Source organism: Ixodes scapularis, unplaced genomic scaffold (assembly GCF_016920785.2).
Source record: "Ixodes scapularis isolate PalLabHiFi unplaced genomic scaffold, ASM1692078v2 ptg002850l_1__unscaffolded, whole genome shotgun sequence".
NCBI classification, from domain to species: Eukaryota; Metazoa; Arthropoda; class Arachnida; order Ixodida; family Ixodidae; genus Ixodes; species Ixodes scapularis.
The window spans coordinates 46752-65553 of record NW_024610273.1 but is presented as its reverse complement, the minus strand read 5'-3'; the positions used below and the strand labels follow the sequence as shown (position 1 = coordinate 65553).

The following is an 18802-nucleotide window of genomic DNA, read 5'->3' as shown; positions in this document are numbered from 1 at the left end:
CTTCCATCCTACTTCTCATCTCCAGCTTGTACTCTGTTCTTGACCCGTCACTGACTCGTGCAAATACTCGGACACGAATTCAGTAGTAAGCGCTCGAATAAATTGATTTTCAAATCCAATTCCGCGTATCTGGTCAATCTAACATATTCTGGGAAAGACTTGTGGCCAGCACAGAGCTAACGAAAGACCTACCCTTCCCTTCAATTGTAGTGTGCTGTTTCATTCAACTTCCGAATATGCAAAACACATTAGGTTCTATCGTTTCACTACAATGTAGCGCACATAAAATAAATAAGTAAATCCTCGGAATGCTTTTAAACTGAAAGAACCCAAATTCAATCGTGATTCCCACAGCCTTGTTGCTTGCAGCGCAGGGCTGCCAGCTGCTCCACCTTTATCTCTCTCTCCAGCTGGAGCAGCTGGAACTCTGCCCGTCCGCGTCGTCGCTGCTCAAAAAGCTTGTTGCGGAGTATGCGCATTTGCATTAAATGTTGCGCCTCCTTCCGCCGATCTTCCCTCTCGAGGATGTCTACACGGGCCTCCTTTTCGGGAGCCATGATCCGCTCCAGTGCTGCGATGCGGTTTCCAGTTCTTCTGGATGCCCCGCTTGGCAGCTCAGCACGGGGGCAGGTAATGCTCCTTGCCGGCGGAGTCACACAAGCAGCTCCAACGCTGCTGTCTTGGAGAGGTGAGGCGGACGGATCAGGAGCATCTGGGCGTGCAAAACACATTGACACTGTGAGTGCTAGGGGAAGAGCAAGTACACAGGGGAAGAGGCCCAACAGCCACATGGGCCTTTCGTAGAAATGTTCAAAGCTAGGCGTTGGCAAATTAGTCAAACCTCGTTATATCGAACAGTGCAAGGACCGTGAAATAGTTCGATATAATCAAAATTCGATATACAAAGTCACACACAAAATGAGCGTCAAAGTACAGCGCGATTTAATCAGTGAAAGGCTAACGGCAAAAAATGACTATACTTCGTTTCAGCTTCCGTTCGAGCGCAGCCAAAGGCTGACGGACGCTTCGCAACTTCGAGAAGAGCATTTTTACGCATCGCAAAGTAGTCCGCAAAAGTAATTCCTTTTAAACAACTGTTTTGTGCGTAAACGCTGCACAATATTCCAGATGTGTACTGCTGAGAATGATTTGCAACTAAAGGAATTAAATATCTGAAGTTTAAGTTCTTATTAATATATGTAGATACACGTGGTTTGGAGAAAAAACGTACGTCCGCTGGCAACACGGCTGCAGCGCTTAGTTTTGATTTTGTTCCTGTAATTGCCGAATCATGTGCTTCGCTGCTTGTTTGTTGCTTTCCTCACCGAGTTTCTTCAAAATGTCCTTTCGCAAAGGCATGTCTGGGCGTCAGGCGCGAGAGGTCGTGATGAATGTCTACTTTTCAATTCTGCAGGAGACTCCGGCCGCGTCGTACTGCAAATGCTTTGTAAGCATGAAAAGCGTCCAGGCCACTACAATTCCCTGATACACAGCGAAATCAGGGCACCCCTTTACCTGCCGATCACATTGTACGCCAAGAAGCTGGTAGAAAGGACTGTGGCTCGAGCCCTGGTATATCCAGACAATACAAGGAAACATCAACGGCCGGGTCGTCGGGCATCTTGCAATGTCTACTTACATCTCGAAACTATGCCGAAATGCCGAACAGGTGGAAAGCTCGGACACAGACGCCAGCGGCCAGCATACGTACTGACATCCCCTGCGACTAAATGTCAGAACGTGAAAGGTCACTTTTTAAACCTGTAGCAGACGATTTCGTTGATACACCCGTAGCAGACGAAATACTCGGCGAGCGCGGGCGGCGCGGACGGCCAGCGGCGCAGCGGAGCGATACCAAGTGCAGGCGAGATCGCGTGACCAATTGCCGGCGTGTGATTGGCTCCGGCCACACGTAGCTTTGGCTGCGTTCGGACAGGAGTTGAAACGAAGTATAGTATTCACGTGAAGCGTTAAGGTGAACTATTTATTCCGACGAAAAAAACTGCCGCAGCGTAGATTGCTGCATGGAGCTGACCGCATGCCTTATTACGGCCGGCTCCACTGTCTCCAAGCAGTCCACCAGCGCCAGATCACTACCGTCGTTTGCACTGCAGTAGCGGCGTAAAAGTGAGACCGTCTTCCCGACAATGTTGTAACAGCTAGGCTTCGAAGCGTTGCAGCCACCCGCTACTTGCGGCGACGTTTTGTGCTTGGTGGATGAACGCGAAGTCCTTTGCTTTCTGTTGAAGCATCGGCCTGACGCCGGAATGTTCCGAGCCCTTGCGTCCATAAACCACTTGTGAAGTGATCTTTCCACCTTTTCGAAGGCCGGTGTCCGAACACGGCGTGCGCTGGAGTGCTTGCTTTGTTCAGCCTTCGGTTTGATGTCACTTTTCGTCTTCAGCAGCGTGCTCAAAGTGATTCGCAGTATGTTGTACGCTTCGGCAATGCTGGACTTCTTTTCTCCTTTTTCAACGCGGCGGATGATTTCAAGCTTTGTCGCGAACGTCAGCGACGTACGTTTCTTTACGATTGTTGCCATCGCCACATGCGGTTGACGCAACGTCGGAGGAACGAACCCGGAGCCACGAAACTGCACATGCCCGAATGTCGCCGAATCTGGATGGCGTTCCCGGCACCACAGGCATAAAGCTTTATGCGGGCATGCGCTTGAATAAAAGTCGCCAACGCCTGCTGCGCCACCGCTATCCTACGATGTGTTGCGGGAAAGCCCGTGTTCCAAAACTTACTCGATCTAACTCTAGGGTAAAGGTGGTTGTCGAAAACCTACCCGCGTCCAGCGTTTCTCTAATTTTGATGTCGCGTGACATAATCCGCCAGGGTAACTCGTATCCATTCGAGTAGGTTTGGAACGCAGCCTCGGTGTGTCGCGCTCCTGTACGCTATGCGCCGTTTAGTTGCTGCACTCGGAGTAGGAGGAGTAAAAGAGCGCCGACTTAACGCGCCCACTGCCACAGATACGGTACGCCGCCAACGACGGTTTGGCGGGATGGCGGATGGCTACGACTGCTGCTGGCGGCAGCTGCCACGACTCACTCGCTGTCGCGGAAGCGCAACGAGAAGGCACGTGATCTGTACCGAGTCTTCCCAAAATTCTGTGCCGTCGTGGCGCTGTACGCTTTGCAACAGGTCTATTAACCACTAGTTTTGGTTTCAAATCACAGTACTATCAGTACTATGTCACGACCCACTGCTCGCATTTTCAATTTTGGAACTTCGAAGATATGTACAATAGTGTAGACGTTGCCGAGCAATAAAAGAAAAAGGCTTCGGTGCCTTTTTTGTCTGTTCCAGTTTTGCTGTTAAAATGATACAAGTCGCAAATACAAGTAGACATGTTACGGCTCACGGTACCCATCCCCGACATGTTGGTGCAAATTTGTCCCAATCCAAAAGCCCCCAGTTACCTGGCACGTCGTTCCAGCAGGCGTGATTGTCATTGCCTTCAGTGCCTCGCACCATTGCTTCAAACATTGCAGCCGGAGGCAGCGACAGCACTGGCCGGTCTCTTGCCCTGTCGCTGTCGCAGAGATTTGTCACCACTGTCTCCATGCGGTCTGCCGCCGCTCCCACAAGAATGAGTGAGGGGCTCATCGGCCGGCTTGTTCGTGGCCCACCTCCTGTGACAGAAACCAAAGAATTTGAAGCTCAGATTGGAGAGAGTGAACAATGTATGGGACGAACAATTCAAAGAGCACACTGAATTTTCGAAACGCCTCCGTGCGAGATGAAAACAATTGTTAAGGGGACTAAAGCGAACCTAACGAAGAGAAAATCTAGCACAACCCAGTGGAGGCCCACCTGGAACCTTCTTATGGGCAATTGAATGCTGGGCACTTTGTTAGAATAGGCTTCCGGCAAGATGCGGGGCCTCATTTGTTTTCAGTGACGATTGTAAAAAAAAAATGTCAATAACGCCAAATGTTCTACAAAAAAATATGTCAAGAAAAAAGCAAAGAAGTAGGCCCACTTTGGATCGAACCTGGATCGGCTGCATGCGTATGAAGCGAACTTTGATACGCTACAGCTTTGAACAACTCGTTTTGAAAATTCGTTTTATACGAGACCCGGAAAGGAGCACGACGTCGTGCACATAGCATTGTTCTGGTCGAAAGGACTTCTCTCCGATGTTTACTTTTTACACATCGGGAACGGTTTACCAAATATGCAAATTGTCGACTTACCCGTGGCGTGGATGTCTCTCGTCTCGTCGGACTTGGTTTTTTTGTATCTGGATTTTTCGTTCTCCCAACGCTTCTTGAGTTGCTTAGCGCTTCGTGGGCGGACGTTTGGCTGGCTGTTATACTCGGTGCTGAGTTTCTCCCAAGCTTTAAGTTTAGCCTCCTTCGAGTAGTTATTTGTCTTCTTGGTTTCAAGAACTCGCGCATGTTTCGTTACAAGCGCTTGGAGGAGCGCCTTCTCCTCCGCAGTATAAATAAAACGAGCCCCTGCCCGCTCTTCGGTATCGGCCATTTCCGAGTCGTTGCCGTTGGGGTCCTCCATGATTTGTCGTGCGAGACGGCGTGGCAACGAAGCAGGGCTGCACGGTAGACAAAGGGCGGCGAAAGCAAGAAAAAACGAGACGAAATCGACAAACCGTGAGATAGGCGACTGTCGACGAGAGAACGACAAGGCGCAGCCCCGACCCACCCGTGGACGCAGCTAGCGAATGCGCTTGTTGCCAGACAAGGTAACGACTTTGTCCGTTTTGCCGCTCAGACACGTCTAAACTTTACGCTGCCTTAATAAAACTTCGTAGTTCACTAATTCGATGTTTGTATGGTACACGTTTTTAGATAACACGAACGAATATATTTACTTTTCACGTAAAAATGGTGTTTTAAATAAAACCTTTGCTATAATCTCGCTCCCAGACGTCCTCAAGCTTGTTGGACTGGAGAACGGAATCTCGAGTTCGAGTGAGTGCCGATTCGCGTCTGTGAATACCAATGGCACTTCGAGTGGAGTCGCGCGTCCATACTCCACTCAAGTCGAGTCGAGTTTGGAGTCGAGTAGGGGAATGTTTATGAATACGGCGGTAAGCCCGTACCGCCCTAATGTCTCTGGCATATTTATTTTATTAATGGGTTCTAGGAAGCTTCTCGATTAGCAGGTCTAATATAACACGTACAGTCCCCGGCAATATGAAAGGCCCACTGGGAGCGCGTGGCCGAGGCGGTGGCTGGCGGGGGCGCTGCGAGCGCTCCGGGCAATTCCATTCTGCTTCGAGGGGAGGACGCTCACTCGGGGCTCAGCACAAACTGATAAGCATGTTTCGTTTCAGCTGATCCCGGGTGAGCGTCCTTTCCTCGAAGCAGAATGGAATTGCCCGGAGCGCTCGCAGTGCCCCCGCCAGCCACCGCCTCGGCCACGCGCTCCCAGTGGGTCTTTCATATGGCCGGAGACTGTACAATAACAGGTAAAATAAAAAAAGGTATAATGCATCAGGTATAATAGCCGATACATAACAAAATATTCGCTGTCGAGCATTCTTCACTATACTCCATGCCCTTACCTGTCTGTATTCTTTCCATTGGCTTGCGTGATGGCTGATGTCAAGCAGTGGCCACCGGTGGCGCCTAGTGGCGGCCCTTAAAAATATATTTATCCACTTTCTAGAGGATTTCTGCGGACGAAAATGTAGAGAAGATAGATAGTCCAAAGCAATTTTGCCGTCTTTTCTACCCCCGTTTCTAGCTTTTTGGTCGCTTTTTTTCTAGACTTTCTATAGAACGTGGTGTATAGAGATTGAATATACATTGCATATGAAACAGGAATTCTAACAACTTTTTTATGCCCTTTTTTATGACAATTGACCAGCTTTTCTGGCGGGGAACAAATAATAATTTCCATTGCTTTCTTTTTAGACGTCCATCGATTGCACACTCCACTTGTTGTGTGCCCATACACAGACGTTACAAATAGAGGCGCGAGGGAGCACTGATAACACTAGTCATTCAGTGTTGTTGACTGCTCCACCGCCTCATATATCCTACACTTGAAAGGCTATTATTTAAACGAGGCCCTCCACAAACTTAGAACGATGACCAGAGCATTGTCTTTTTTTTGCTAATGATTTATACGAAATGCCGTTTTTAAGCTTTGGTGAACTGGAGCTCCAACTATAAAACATCGCAGGAGGCTATAATTATTTTAAACAGACGGAAAAAGGGCTCCACAAGGAGGTTCCAACTACGTGCGATGTGGCTTCTCCGCATTACACAATATTATTCTCTCTAGTCCAGCATATCGTAATTCTATAGACACATAGTGACAGAAAGTCTATTGAGATGTGGCGATAGAAAACCCTAGCATTTCTATCGTCTGCTCTTTCTAGACTTCAGTTTAAATGAAGTCTGCACAAAATCTATTAAAAGCTGGATACGACACGACTGAATAGGAAGGTAAAAGAGTCGTTAAATGTCTATAAGATTTCTATAAGCTGCCTGATATATATATATATATATATATATATATATATATATATATATATATATAGTTAGTTATTCATTTATGGGGAGACTTTCGCACGGCGATCACGATTACTTGCTACAACAACGGGGATTGGTGGTAGCACGGCTGCACCGATCGTTTCCTTCCGCTGTAGACGTGGTTGGTGGTTCCGTCGTCGTTTAATGTATCGCAGAATAGCAGATAAAGACAAAAAAGCTCCGTTGCCAAGAATCACAAAAAGCAAAGCGAGCGAAACGAAGCGCTCTGGTGATGTGGAACACGTAACTGCGGGTTTCGGTGATTCTCATACTGCACCCCTGGTGTCGTTTTGTTTCGTTTGTTCGTGCGTGTGCCTGGGACGCGGCAAGGGCATTCGCGCGGACGTTAAATAGTAGCTCCGGTCTCCCGTGTTAGCCCATCCCGCGTCCGCTCGTCCGAAAAACGCAAGCCTCGCCGTGCCATCAGGCCACGGTGGACGGTTGTCATTTGCCCACTGCCTTTCTTAAACTTACCTGGCGCGAGCGAGGGAAAAAAATGTGTTGCACAAGCGACGCGTCGTTAGTATTCACAACAGTCACCAGGGCGGCGTGTCGGCCACAGGGCAGCCGCGGTCGTAATGAATTCCGCGTCGCTTTCTTCTTCTTCCGTCGTTTCTTTCTCTCTCACTTTTACGAAAACCAGGTCAACGGCGAGTGAGATAGATAATTACGGGTGCCATTATTCAAACTTAATCAGATCTGCTTTAGTGAGTTTTTATTGGCGTAAATTAGCTCTCACCTTTTTTCATCTTCTTTTTTGTCTTACTTTTTGTGTAACTATATAGACATTTCTTTTTATTTCTTTAAGTTTCGTTTTTACTGCCATAGTCGACCTTAAGGTTATCACGTCGTTTTTTTTTTGTTTTTTGTTTTTTTTGCTTTTTAAATTGGCTCGTGTTTCGGTTCGTCCGCCGGGGAATTGCAACAGAAGCCAAGATATTTTCATACCTAATTGTGCATTTATACGATCGTAGGTTAACGGCGGAGGAAGAATCCAGTTCAACGCTTTCTACATTCCACACCCAGACATGTACACGTTGCCGTCCAGAAAGTGAATAGATACCTTTCCTCGTTACAAGCTCAAAAAGTAACTAAATACGTGACTCGCACCTATTCTCAGAAAGAACGGCTTAGGTTACAGCAAACGTAACGAGTTACATTTCTCGCTACTTTGACGGCCAAATGCACAACTGCTTTTGCTCCATAGTTTACTGTTTTCTTTTCAGTAGTCGTTGAACTTAAACAGTAGCTGCCTCTCAAAGTTTTCATCGGTTAAGCTTTTATGCTTCCTCGAGAATACATCTCCGGCGACGTTGCAGAGTCGTTCTACTGACGCGCTCGAAGGAACGGCAGTGTTGTGCTTCAGGAAGGACTGGTGCATCTGGGATTTCCCTCTCTCTTTTACTCTTTTTGCTTCTAAAGTTCCAAGTTGTCAATGGGATCTGTACCTTACAGTGTTGGCAACCTCCGGGTTTACATACGGTCTGTACGCGATTTTAGAAAGATTCAACCAACGAACCTTGTTGTGTTCGCTGGGTGAAGGGCATTCCCAGATCTAGAGTTCGACTGACGTGGTCATCGATAAAACTTGCTCGATAAACCTTTATCCCAATAGACGCATACTCAGGTTAGAACTAAAACATTGCTGTTTAAACGCTGTTGTAAACGTTACTCCTCAAAAGCAACAAAATTCCGTAACTCATTACGTGACCTTAAAAGTAAGTAAGTACGTTACTATTTCCTTTTCTGAAAAAAGTAACTAAATGCGTTACTCCTCACCAAAAAGTAACTAGGTAGATGCAACTTGTGACTAGTAACGCGTTACATACATGTTTGTCCACACCGATGAAAATGCAGAAATAAGAGGTTTTGGACAATTCACTTATCCGTGCTTAGACTTTTAGAGAAGCACGACGTAGAAATGTCAAACCAAGGCTCACCTACGAGCAAAACAACTGAACCAACAAAACATTTATATGGCCACCAAAATACCAGAAAGTTGTAGCTTTAAAGCGTAGCGGTCGCAAAGATTGTGAAGAGAACTACACTCTGAAATAAATGCGTTTTTGAAAGGTTCTTCAACGCCCCAAGAACTCTTTCAGCTCGTTAAGAACGGTTGAGAACGTTAGAAGGGCAAGTCGACGATGAATAACTTTTTCTTTAGAAAAGGTTCTTCATAACCTTTGCTCTTGGTTGCTCGGGGCAACCGAACCACCGAGAGAGAAGCGAGAGGAGCGACAGGGCAACGTCGGCCAGATGTGACCACGTGACAGCGGACAACACTCACACTCCGGTTTCTCGACTTCTCTCGAGTCGACCAAAAACTTGAGCCAACTCTCGCCCAAGAATCGTTGTCAGAAACATGGTTATGCCTTCTTCTTTTTTTTATTTTAATTTGTACACTATCGCCAACTACGACTAGAGAATCAAATCCTTCTCAAAAGAAAAGGATGACTTCACCGAAAAGCGCTTTCAAGTTGAACCAGTTGAAGCATTTCACGGGGCTGAAGTTTAAAACGCAGAAGTATTTGGTAGAAACTACGTTCAAAGTGGAAGCAAGGGAAGCGGTTCGATCGTTGAAACCGTTGCAGCTCGATCGCTTGATGCTCGAAACGTGTCAGATTGACTGACAAAAAATAACTTTGGAGATTTCTTCCAGAGATTCGAAGCTTAAAGGTAAAAAACGCCCCTCCTGTCGATCTTCTTGGTTTGGTTGTGTCAGGTTGGTTTCAACTGCCAAACGGAGTGCACGTATCGACGGCTCCGGGTATCGGTGGCCGCGGCTGCCCTGATCGCAAAACGGCAAACAAAGCAGTTTTGATTTGTATGCATTGGCGCTATCCTACCCTCTATGTGAGAGTACATTTTAACAGAACGTTCTTGTGCAATGCGGAAATGTGCATGTGTTTCATAGCGTCAGAGTACAACCGGAATTTTTGGCATTTGAGGAGACTTGTCCTGATCCTGTGTGATCCCAGCATGAGCCACCGCTAGTGCAGTGTTTCCGTTCCCACCTCCTAGCTATCTCAAAAGGTATGTGAAGGTAGCTGACAGTGACAGGGACTTTAGTTACATTTGTGGATAATTCAGGTAGTGTCACAACCTGGTGCTCCAGTGATCTGTTATTAACGAACAATTTAGATCAATTCCGTCTTTTTTTTGACAAACAAATACTTTAATTTCTGTGATTCTCTAGTAAGCATCGTATTTTCAAGTGGATAGACAATTACAAGCATGGCGCCCCGACTTGTGCCCCATGAGTACAAGCACGTGCAGCTGGCGCGTTAACATAGCTTTGACAAGCTTGAAATTTCACAGGCTTGCCAGCATGAGCCAGACATGGCGGCCGCCAGTGACCTTGCTTGCAATCGTCTGTATGTCGTGCTTTTTCTCCCAACATTTGTTCTCAGTACATTTTATACAACAAAGCGAATTATACCTGTTTTTGTCCCCTTCAAGTGTAAAACCTTCACTGTGCAAATTTGCTGCGCAGGTGATATTGGGGGGGGGGGGGGGGGGGTTTAATGATCAAACTGGCTCCCACTTGTGCATATATCGTGGCCACAACTACACATATGCCAGATTATCAATAGGTTTTGTCGCTCCGTTTGTAAAAATACATAAGGGTGGCTTAATACCAACTTTTTGTTTGAAACGATCAGTTTATGGGGTCTTATAAGAAGTTTTGCTTACAAAACAAAAATGCGGTCCTTATCGTTACATCTAGCCAAAGGTCATTGGGTAGATTGATTATTATTTCAGTGTCAGCATAACATCAGTAACACAATGTTTTCCTGACTTCCAACTATGTATGGATAACACCAAGAAACTGTGGAATGCCCGATCCCCAGAAGCAATGGAGCAGTGACCAGAAGAGTTGCGGGACTGGGGATCCCGATTGACGAAGGCCCCGATACATTACGGACACTTCTGCTGCTGCTTCTGGCAATTTATCCGGGCATTCAAGCTTATTGGTAATATGATTATTACAAGCTTCTCTTGTATATCCACATTTTGTCTGTTGGTGTGTGGATCTGTGTGTTATGATGATGATAGAACACAAACTGGTTTACTGGTAGTCAGGTCATTGGTGTAGCCTGACCTGCGATGATTGTGCATGCCACTGCCCCATCATTCACTTCACCCTCCTCATGATATACATATTTATGTTACTTTACGTTATATATACAATGTTCTATGTTTTTTTCATATATGAAGAGGTTGGTGGAGAGATTTCTAAACCTGGCAGATAGAATAGTCGAGGAATTGCTGCCTGTTATAAAATTGCGAGTCAAGCTGCAGAAGCTAATTGAAGAGCTGAAGGACGAGGGGTGATGCAATTGATCTAAGTTTAAATTGGAATTCCATTTGTTAAATTCAAAAATATTTCAGATTGCATGGCCCCTCACCTTTGGCTTCTGTTTGTAAGACAAGCTCCAATTAGGTCCATAGAAGTTGCAAGGTATTTATGGCCACCAAGATGTAGGCTTCTAGAATTTTACCCGCTGTTTACAAAGGCCCTGTGGAATGAGTGAAGTGCTCCACTAACCTCAGTGAAATGGAGGACGAAAAATATTTGTCAAATCCTCGCCTGACAACATTCTGTGCGAAATAAAATAAGCAGCAGTATTGGGGGTCCTTTCATTCATAGTGCAGACTGCGGATATATTGTCTCCTTTTTTTCCAAAACACAAAATCGTTTACGACAAGATGATGCTATGTCTGCCTTCCAAGCAGGCTACACCTGTCCGGTCGACTCAGCTGGACGCTAAGGCTAAGAAGACGTTTCGCTTTTATTCTGATATTGGTATACCTTCTATCCTAGCTTGGTGCAAGTTTTGTAGCAGATTCACTCTACGCCAAGTCACTTCTGTTGCAGGATTTGCTGTGACGCACTCCATTGACAGAGTGGAAAAAAAGAGGTCACTGCATATGCGTCTGCAGAAAGTTTAGCGAAACAATCCTAAATTAGGTGGTCAGAGAGGGTGAAAGGAAGAACTTCCAATCGTCATCTTATCTAAAAGAGAAAATAGACCTAGGTATGTTTTCTGCAACCTGAATCTGTGATAAAATGAGAAAATATAAAATTAACCTGGCCGAAACAGTGGGGCAGTTGTAATATAGAGTTATTCAGCTGAATGTACTTTACTAAATATATATATATATATATATATATATATATATATATATATATATATTCTATACTTTGATGGTCTATTTGGTTTATTGCTGTATGTGGATACGCAATGAATTTAGCTGCGCTGCGCGACCTGATTCATCACTAGAATATAGTGAGCATTATTAGTATCTTGAGATTTTATCTAATAATTCTATGAAAAAAAATGCAGATGCGAATTGAATCGATGAGGGCAAATTTTTTGTGATGCAAACAGCCTGTCGACAATAATCGGCGACTGAAAGCAGTAATATAGAAAATGCCCTTTTCCTTTATTACAGGTTACCAAGCCTGCAGTCGCAATGCTTGCTGGAAGGACAAGTTGCAGTACCCTCCATTTTTTATACGTAAACAGCAAGACGCAGAGAGTAACAGAAGCTGGTTACTTCACCTTAGGCACACGCTACCATTTTCCAAAACAAATATAACGCATCTATTCTTGTTCAACATTGTCATATTGGCTCATATTGTCTGGTGTGGGAATACGTTTCGCTTGCCAACGCACACAATGCATGCTCAAAGACCTCGGCCGAATAACGGGTGTCGATATCAGAGTTATGGAAAGGATCTACTAAACCTCTCCCACGAAGCTCATTGACAATTTTTAACAAACTACGTGCAACGCTATTTCGTACATATTTTCGCAGGCAGGCACAACACTACCAATAAGTGACAAAAACACAGCCCCATCTCGCTTCTCGTTTCGGGTATTCCACGAACACAGCCCCAAAACTATTTCAAATGATGAAGCAGTAGAGGTAAAACGCACACACACATGCACTCTATGCCACCTTTCATGTCCTTCAACTCAACACGAACATGTTTCAACATACCTTATTACGTGAAAGAAGACAGTGATGTTCCTGGAGCCTCGATCTGTTTTAATTTTGTTTATTTACTTACATCCTAAAGCCCACATCTAATTAGATTTCGGTCTAGTTATTACAGGAATTCTTCATAAGACCGCGGTGTCCCTTTGAAGAACTCGAAGATCCGTATGGCAACACGCAAAGTAAAGAAGTCGGTGCGGGCTTGCTCGCTGCCCTCCACGTATAGTCGGCGAGCGGGAGCGTAGATTAATGTCAAACAAGATCTTGCTCGTAATGTAGGAACCGTGTTTCATTCTGTTTGTTATTCGGGCTACTGGCATAAATGTGAACCGATCAAATACCCTCCACAACGATGTGCTAAAAATGTCTGCACTGTAAAAAATGACTCTGAAAAAATTAGACAAAGCTTGGAAGCTCTCTAGCCGCAAAATATCTGTTCTCCTCTGTTTTTTGTTTTTTTTTCGTAAATTTCGTTAGAAAATATGTTCGGTTCTTGTCCTTTCGGTAAAATGACCGACTTTTTGTTGCCCAGCATAGTAGAAAGACAGTTTCTGTTCTTGCAAATGTGAAACAGTGTTTTTGTAAAAAAAGCGGGTTTCTGTTCTGGAAGTTTGGAAAAAAACAGTCCCGGTCTTTTCCAGGTTGCAAGAAAAGTATTACAGCAATAAATACCAGCGAACTGCGTCGCTGATGTTTACCTCGCCATTGAAGTTCTAAATACACAAAGAAGGGGAATATAAGATACAATGGACGTACATATACAAAAAGTAAAACCCACAAATAAGAGCCACGCAACAACCAAACCGATCCTGCACCCTTATCTACGCATGAAATGTTGACTCGATCGCCATATACAGCAGTCTTATTTTTGAATTCGAGTTGACCGGCTGCTGCGACATTTGTCGCATAAACACGTAGAGGCTAACAAAATAGTACTCTCACTTAATATTTATATAAAATCTTCTGAGGCAATTACTTTAGATATCTTGATCCAGCGCCATAAAAAAACGAACATATTAGATTATTTACTAGAATTCATTAATTAACTTTTAGCATTGATTCTTTGAATCATGTTAAAAATTAAGTGTTCACACTGATTCCTATTAGAAGCTATAGGAATTATTAGATCTTCGCTAATTCACGCACTCCGGAACAAAGAAGAAAGAAAAGCGTTTGGTACAAAATGGGCAGATGTCTATTTTGTTCCAAACGCTATTTTTCAGGCACAGCGCGGTGCTTGAAATGCAAAACTACTTCGCCGTGACGTGTCGCAGAGTCTATCACTCTGTCTGAGCTCTGGATTAGCATATGACTGCTTTATATTTGTAGATGTCTCTGCGTGCCAGGTGTTTGTTTATCTTCTTGTGCTTCGTCGTCTAACTATTTATATTATCGTATGAAATGCACTTGCTCTCTGCTTGTCGACCATACCCGAAACGGGTTACTCTTGTCAAATTTGCGCCACAAATACGAGCTGCCTCGCAGCTTCCTTTTTCTTTTAATTCTTTCGGCACTGTAGTTGGCACGGTTTTCTTCCAGACTCCGACAACGAAGCACTACTGGTCTCGGCGGCAGTGCTGTGTGTGTTCCTGTTGCGATGGGATGGGAATCAAAAATGAAACGTTGCGTTCGAAATGTGTGTTCAGACGGGATTTAAGAAACGTTAAAGTCGCAGACAAAACAACTGGTGCGATTAAACTATAATGAGGTCGAGACCGGGGCTAGATTGCATTCATTACTCATGATGTGGCTTAAACAGCGCTAAAAGCACGAACGGGGAGCAAATGATCAACACAGGACAAGCGCTGACTCGGAATTCGAAACAGATAAAAATAAGGCTAGAGCCACGACAACACAGTACAAGACATGCGTCCCTACATCACCCAGCCACATCAGTGCATCGTGGAACGTTAATATTCTACACGTGCTTGACGTCTTGCTTATACATAGCTCGCCCAGACAGAGTTTTGAGGGAGGTTTTTGGAGCCGTACATAGATTATCAGTCTGGACGAGCTACATATAAGCGGGACGTCAGTCATAATATTTAAAATGTATTTATATAGCTTCTTTTATTTTTATATATTTCAAGTAATAAACTTCCAGTTGCAAGTCAGCGCTTTTCCTGTGTGGATCGTTTCCTTCTCTCCGTTCCCGTTTCTTGCATTGTTTAAAAAAATATAGCGTAGGATTAAAAAGCCTCGTATTCTAGCTTTATCTCTAAAGTCATTTAATGCATAAAAGGCGGTACTTAAAGCGTTCATTAAAGGAGTTTTGGCAAGGATAAATAATTTTAGAGTGGAATGTTACTAATCGGATATTGTTTGGTGGGTCAAAAGGAAGACGGCAGAGAGTAAGAACACTGATTTTCGGTACGATAGTTAAAAAAATATAGCGCACTATTTCGTACCTCCTTTCTTTCGAAAGCTTTCCGCCTTTTCGCCGTGATACATCCGCGGTACCCAAAGCACGTCAGCCGAACCGAGCCCCCGGACTGGACAGGAGCACTCCGTCCTTCCGGCATCTGTGCTCGTCAACAATCAATCCGTCGCCGATCATTTGGATTCGCGTTTGCGGCCACTGAGTGCCGTGACGGCACTTCTCATCACTTGCGAATGATAAGTTCCATGGTGCGCTTAAAAACACGGTAGAAGCTTGGAGTCAGCGTACCGTTGCCCAAGCACTTCATGACCGCGTGATTTCTTATTTCGCTTTTGAGTTGAGGAGGAAAGCTAAGGAGGAAGAAGTCTCAAAATCGTTTCATGGCCCCTTTAGGGAGGCATCGTTTGACATTAAACAGTCGTTTCGCGCACTTTTCCCGCGCTAAAATTACCGGGGAAACTGAAATGGTGTTTAGGCCACGTCACGTGCATTCCCCCGCTGAATTTAGCGTGGAGAGTGAATTGCTATATTATAAGTTAGGTGTCGTCGATCTCCACGCTACATTTTGCGTGAAATGCATCGGCGGTCAGACGGACGAAGTTTCTGGGATTGGGAGTTCCGTTGAAAATTAGAGGAACTGTCCTTATGCGGAAAGGATTTTCTTTTTGTGTGTTGTCAGTTTTGCGATAGCAGCGGTTTCGCTCGATTGATGCAGCCTTAATGCATTTTCTGGCTGTACTTCCTGAACTCCATGCGACTTTATTGTACATCGAGCGCACCTTGCCGATTTGCGGTATGACGTAACTAAAAACAACCCGAAAAAGGTCCTGGCCCCCTTTTTTCTTTAGGCATTTGCTTAATTGAGAATTCGTTGAAAAGTATTTCCGGGGGAATTAATTTAATTTTACTTCATTTTTTAATCTAATACAACCAAATGACAGCAGTAGTCTATATTTACAGCGTTTTTTTTTTTCTCATTCCTTTTTCATGAGTCATTCCGAAACTAGATACAGATAGTATACCAAGCAGCCACTCAATATTAATGACAACGATAGAACAACTTGGGCGAGCATGTTGACTGAAAAGGGATTTTTCCTTTTCCGTTTTCTATTTTCCTCTTTCTATTTTTTCTGCTTGAATAAAATACCAACCGTAAATATTCGAAACTCTCGTACGTATCTTTGCCGCTGCAAATGGCCATACTTCGGGACGGGGTAGGAGGGGGGAGGCGGGGGGGAGGGGGTGGGGGAGAGGGGGAAGAGCAAGTTTAATTGAAAATGCATGAGATGCGTCCGGTCCTCGGTGTTGACGTCGAAGCGTGGCTTCTCAAAGTACTTAGCGGAGAATCGATGGACTTCAACTTCGCTTTTATTATTAAAGAGCAAACAAGTTTACTTGATTTTTTTTCTTACGGTCGAAAGGTCAGCTAGGCGGGACACGAGGCCTAGCTGAAAGGCCGGACCCTGTACACGCCCCTTTCATAAACTTGGTGAGGACCGGCGCTGCCTTCCGGACGAGCGCGATAGCGGATCGGGCGCACAGTGTTTGCAGACACGATGGTCGCGTCCGGTCGGAAATTCGACCATTACGGTGCGCGCATCTGGCCGCATCTCGGAGTGCACAGCTCGGCAAGAGTGGACGCTGCGTACGAATCGTGGTGCACCGGTGGAAGGGATCGTTGACAGCGCCCTAATTGGGGGCCTTGCCAACGCCGCCTAGGAAGAACAAGGCCTGCTCGTGACGTCATTATGAGTGGGTACACGACCCGCTTCCAAGCGACAAACGCTGAATCTCGACGAGAGACGCCGCAAAGCGGCAGACGCGTCCGTCTTCGCGCCGCAGCGTGCCAGAGTCGCGCTGGATGTGAGACGCTGCACGACGCGCTAGCGGCGACGCTGACGCAAGCTAACGCAAACGAGGTGGCGCAGCGCCGATCCACAAGTGATGCCGTACTACTAGGGGAAAGGCGCAGGCCTCGTCTTCTAGGTGGGATTGGCCTGGAGCAGCAGCTGCAGGCGAGCCTGCAGCTCTAGCGTTCAGACTTCAGAGTGCGTACCAGTTTATCTGAGCGAGATATTTCGTTTATTGTTTTTGTATTCGTCCTTTTATAATTATAGGGGACAGGAAAAAGGAGGCCACAATAAACCAATAAAAATTAAGTGGTTATCCAGCAAAGTTTGCAGCGGTTTTTAGAAGATGGAATGCTTTTTAACGAAACTCCCAAACCTCAGAAACTTGTCGGTTCGTCCGTCCGTCCGCCAGTGCATATCTCCGCTAAATTTCGATCCAAAGTGCTAAAAGCAATTCTCAACCAAGGCAGTATCAGACGTGGAAGGATTTGTGAGCAGCAGCAGAGCCTCTATTTTCGATGTTTCGAGCAGAGATTGCTCAAAACATCGAAATAAAGCCTCTGCCGCTGCTCATAATTTTTTCCTACGCTAAATTCAGCGAAGAATTTGACGTCGCGTGACGTCAGGTTATCACACGACATTACGTCTTGCCTCCGTGACGTCACGTCTCGTGACTACTTTGCTGACATCAGACCACGTGACGTCGTGGTAGCGAAATTGTGACGCCCATTTACCCTCTAAATGTAGCATAAAAAATGATGGCACGTCATCTTATTTCACGTGAAATCCGGTCACGTAACCCGGTCATGTGATCTTGGCTCACGTAACACCACGACTTGATAACGGGACGTCAGTTAGCAGAGAAAATAATAAATTATATATTTTTATTTATTTTCCGAACTTATTGTTTGATACCTTCTAACAAATTTAAGCTACCACCCCTTAAATACCTCGTTGCATGCATTTTTGGACTACGAAGATGAATGTCGCCGGTAATTTCTTTAATGACAATTTGCGTCATTCTTATTCTTCATAAAAACCTTCACATGGTTCTACAGTTTCAGGAGCCCCAAAGTATGTTTTGCACTAAAATGTATTCAAAACACCATTCAGTGGTTATCATTTCCCCAATTCATGAAATTCGGTAGTTGGTGGACATCATGGACATCCGTGTCAATTTGAAAATCTTCAACTAAAAATATTTTTCGAAAGAGCGCAAGAAATTGAGTTTAGAACAGCAAGTAAATCCTCCGAATAGTTTTCAGAAATTTTTAATTGCATAAATACGATAAAACTGAAACCGAAACTAAACTGCAACTGGACAGGTTCGCAATCTTGTCGTGACGTCAGGTGTGTAGACATCAGCACATGGGCAGCATGTGCCTGTTTCGCCCAGCGTCAGAAGCAGTCAAAAGGTTCTCGGGATCGTCCGTGGTAAATAATTGACTGCAATTCATCGAGCTTGTCTGTTCAAGCCATGGCCAGCAAATGTTATAAGGTTTTCGGCACAAAATTTCGGAAGATACTCTGTTCGCATTCGATCCGCCTGCATTGCTTCCAAGAGGACCACCCATGGCGGCTGCATTCGCGGTCCGTCAACATGTGGACCTGTATGTCGCTTCAGAAGCGAAATGGTATGGAAGGTCTTGTTTGCTAGCACGGTGCGAACGTTTTTCCAGCACGACGGGAACGCTAGGAGCCAGCGTTCGCGTCGAACTGCTCGACCCTCTTCTGTTGCAGAGTCGGTAGGAAACCGGTGATATTGTTGCATTTCTGGGTAGTGCTATTGCACCCCACAGAACAGCGCCGATTCTCCCCACCCTCCATCGCATGCCGCCAATAGCCTAAACCAGACACAATCCGCAAAACAGCACACGCATACTCTGGTCGCAACTCACACAGCAACGCACATCGCCGCCGAGGAGGGAGCGCCGTCTGCTCTCGGATAAAACATTTGATGTCATGAGCGCCCTGCTCGCTGTTTCCAGTAGAGCGGCAGTCAGCGATTCGGAGGTGTACGCGTAAACTTCCCAATGTGTTCTCTCTAAAACTGA

At 45.4% G+C, this 18802-nt stretch overlaps 1 protein-coding gene across 1 annotated transcript; it reads right to left on the bottom strand.

The window, feature by feature from the left end:
* Positions 1-335: 335 nt before the first annotated feature.
* Positions 336-4530, bottom strand: LOC120840418 (myb/SANT-like DNA-binding domain-containing protein 3). The gene is made up of 3 exons (XM_040210941.1): positions 4206-4530; positions 3429-3641; positions 336-712 (listed from the first exon to the last, which is right to left on the bottom strand). Exons 1-3 carry the CDS (start codon positions 4522-4524, stop codon positions 336-338), a joined length of 909 nt encoding a protein of 302 aa, XP_040066875.1. The 5' UTR covers positions 4525-4530.
* Positions 4531-18802: the final 14272 nt, after the last annotated feature.

Excerpts from the sequence above, each read along its gene's own strand:
- LOC120840418 (XM_040210941.1), bottom strand. The coding sequence starts at position 4,524 with ATGGAGGACCCCAACGGCAACGACTCGGAAATGGCCGATACCGAAGAG. Across the intron at positions 3,642-4,205 it reads GAGAGACATCCACGCCACGG|GAGGTGGGCCACGAACAAGC; the intron begins GTAAGTCGACAA and ends TTTCTGTCACAG. Across the intron at positions 713-3,428 it reads CTGCTGGAACGACGTGCCAG|ATGCTCCTGATCCGTCCGCC; the intron begins GTAACTGGGGGC and ends TTGCACGCCCAG.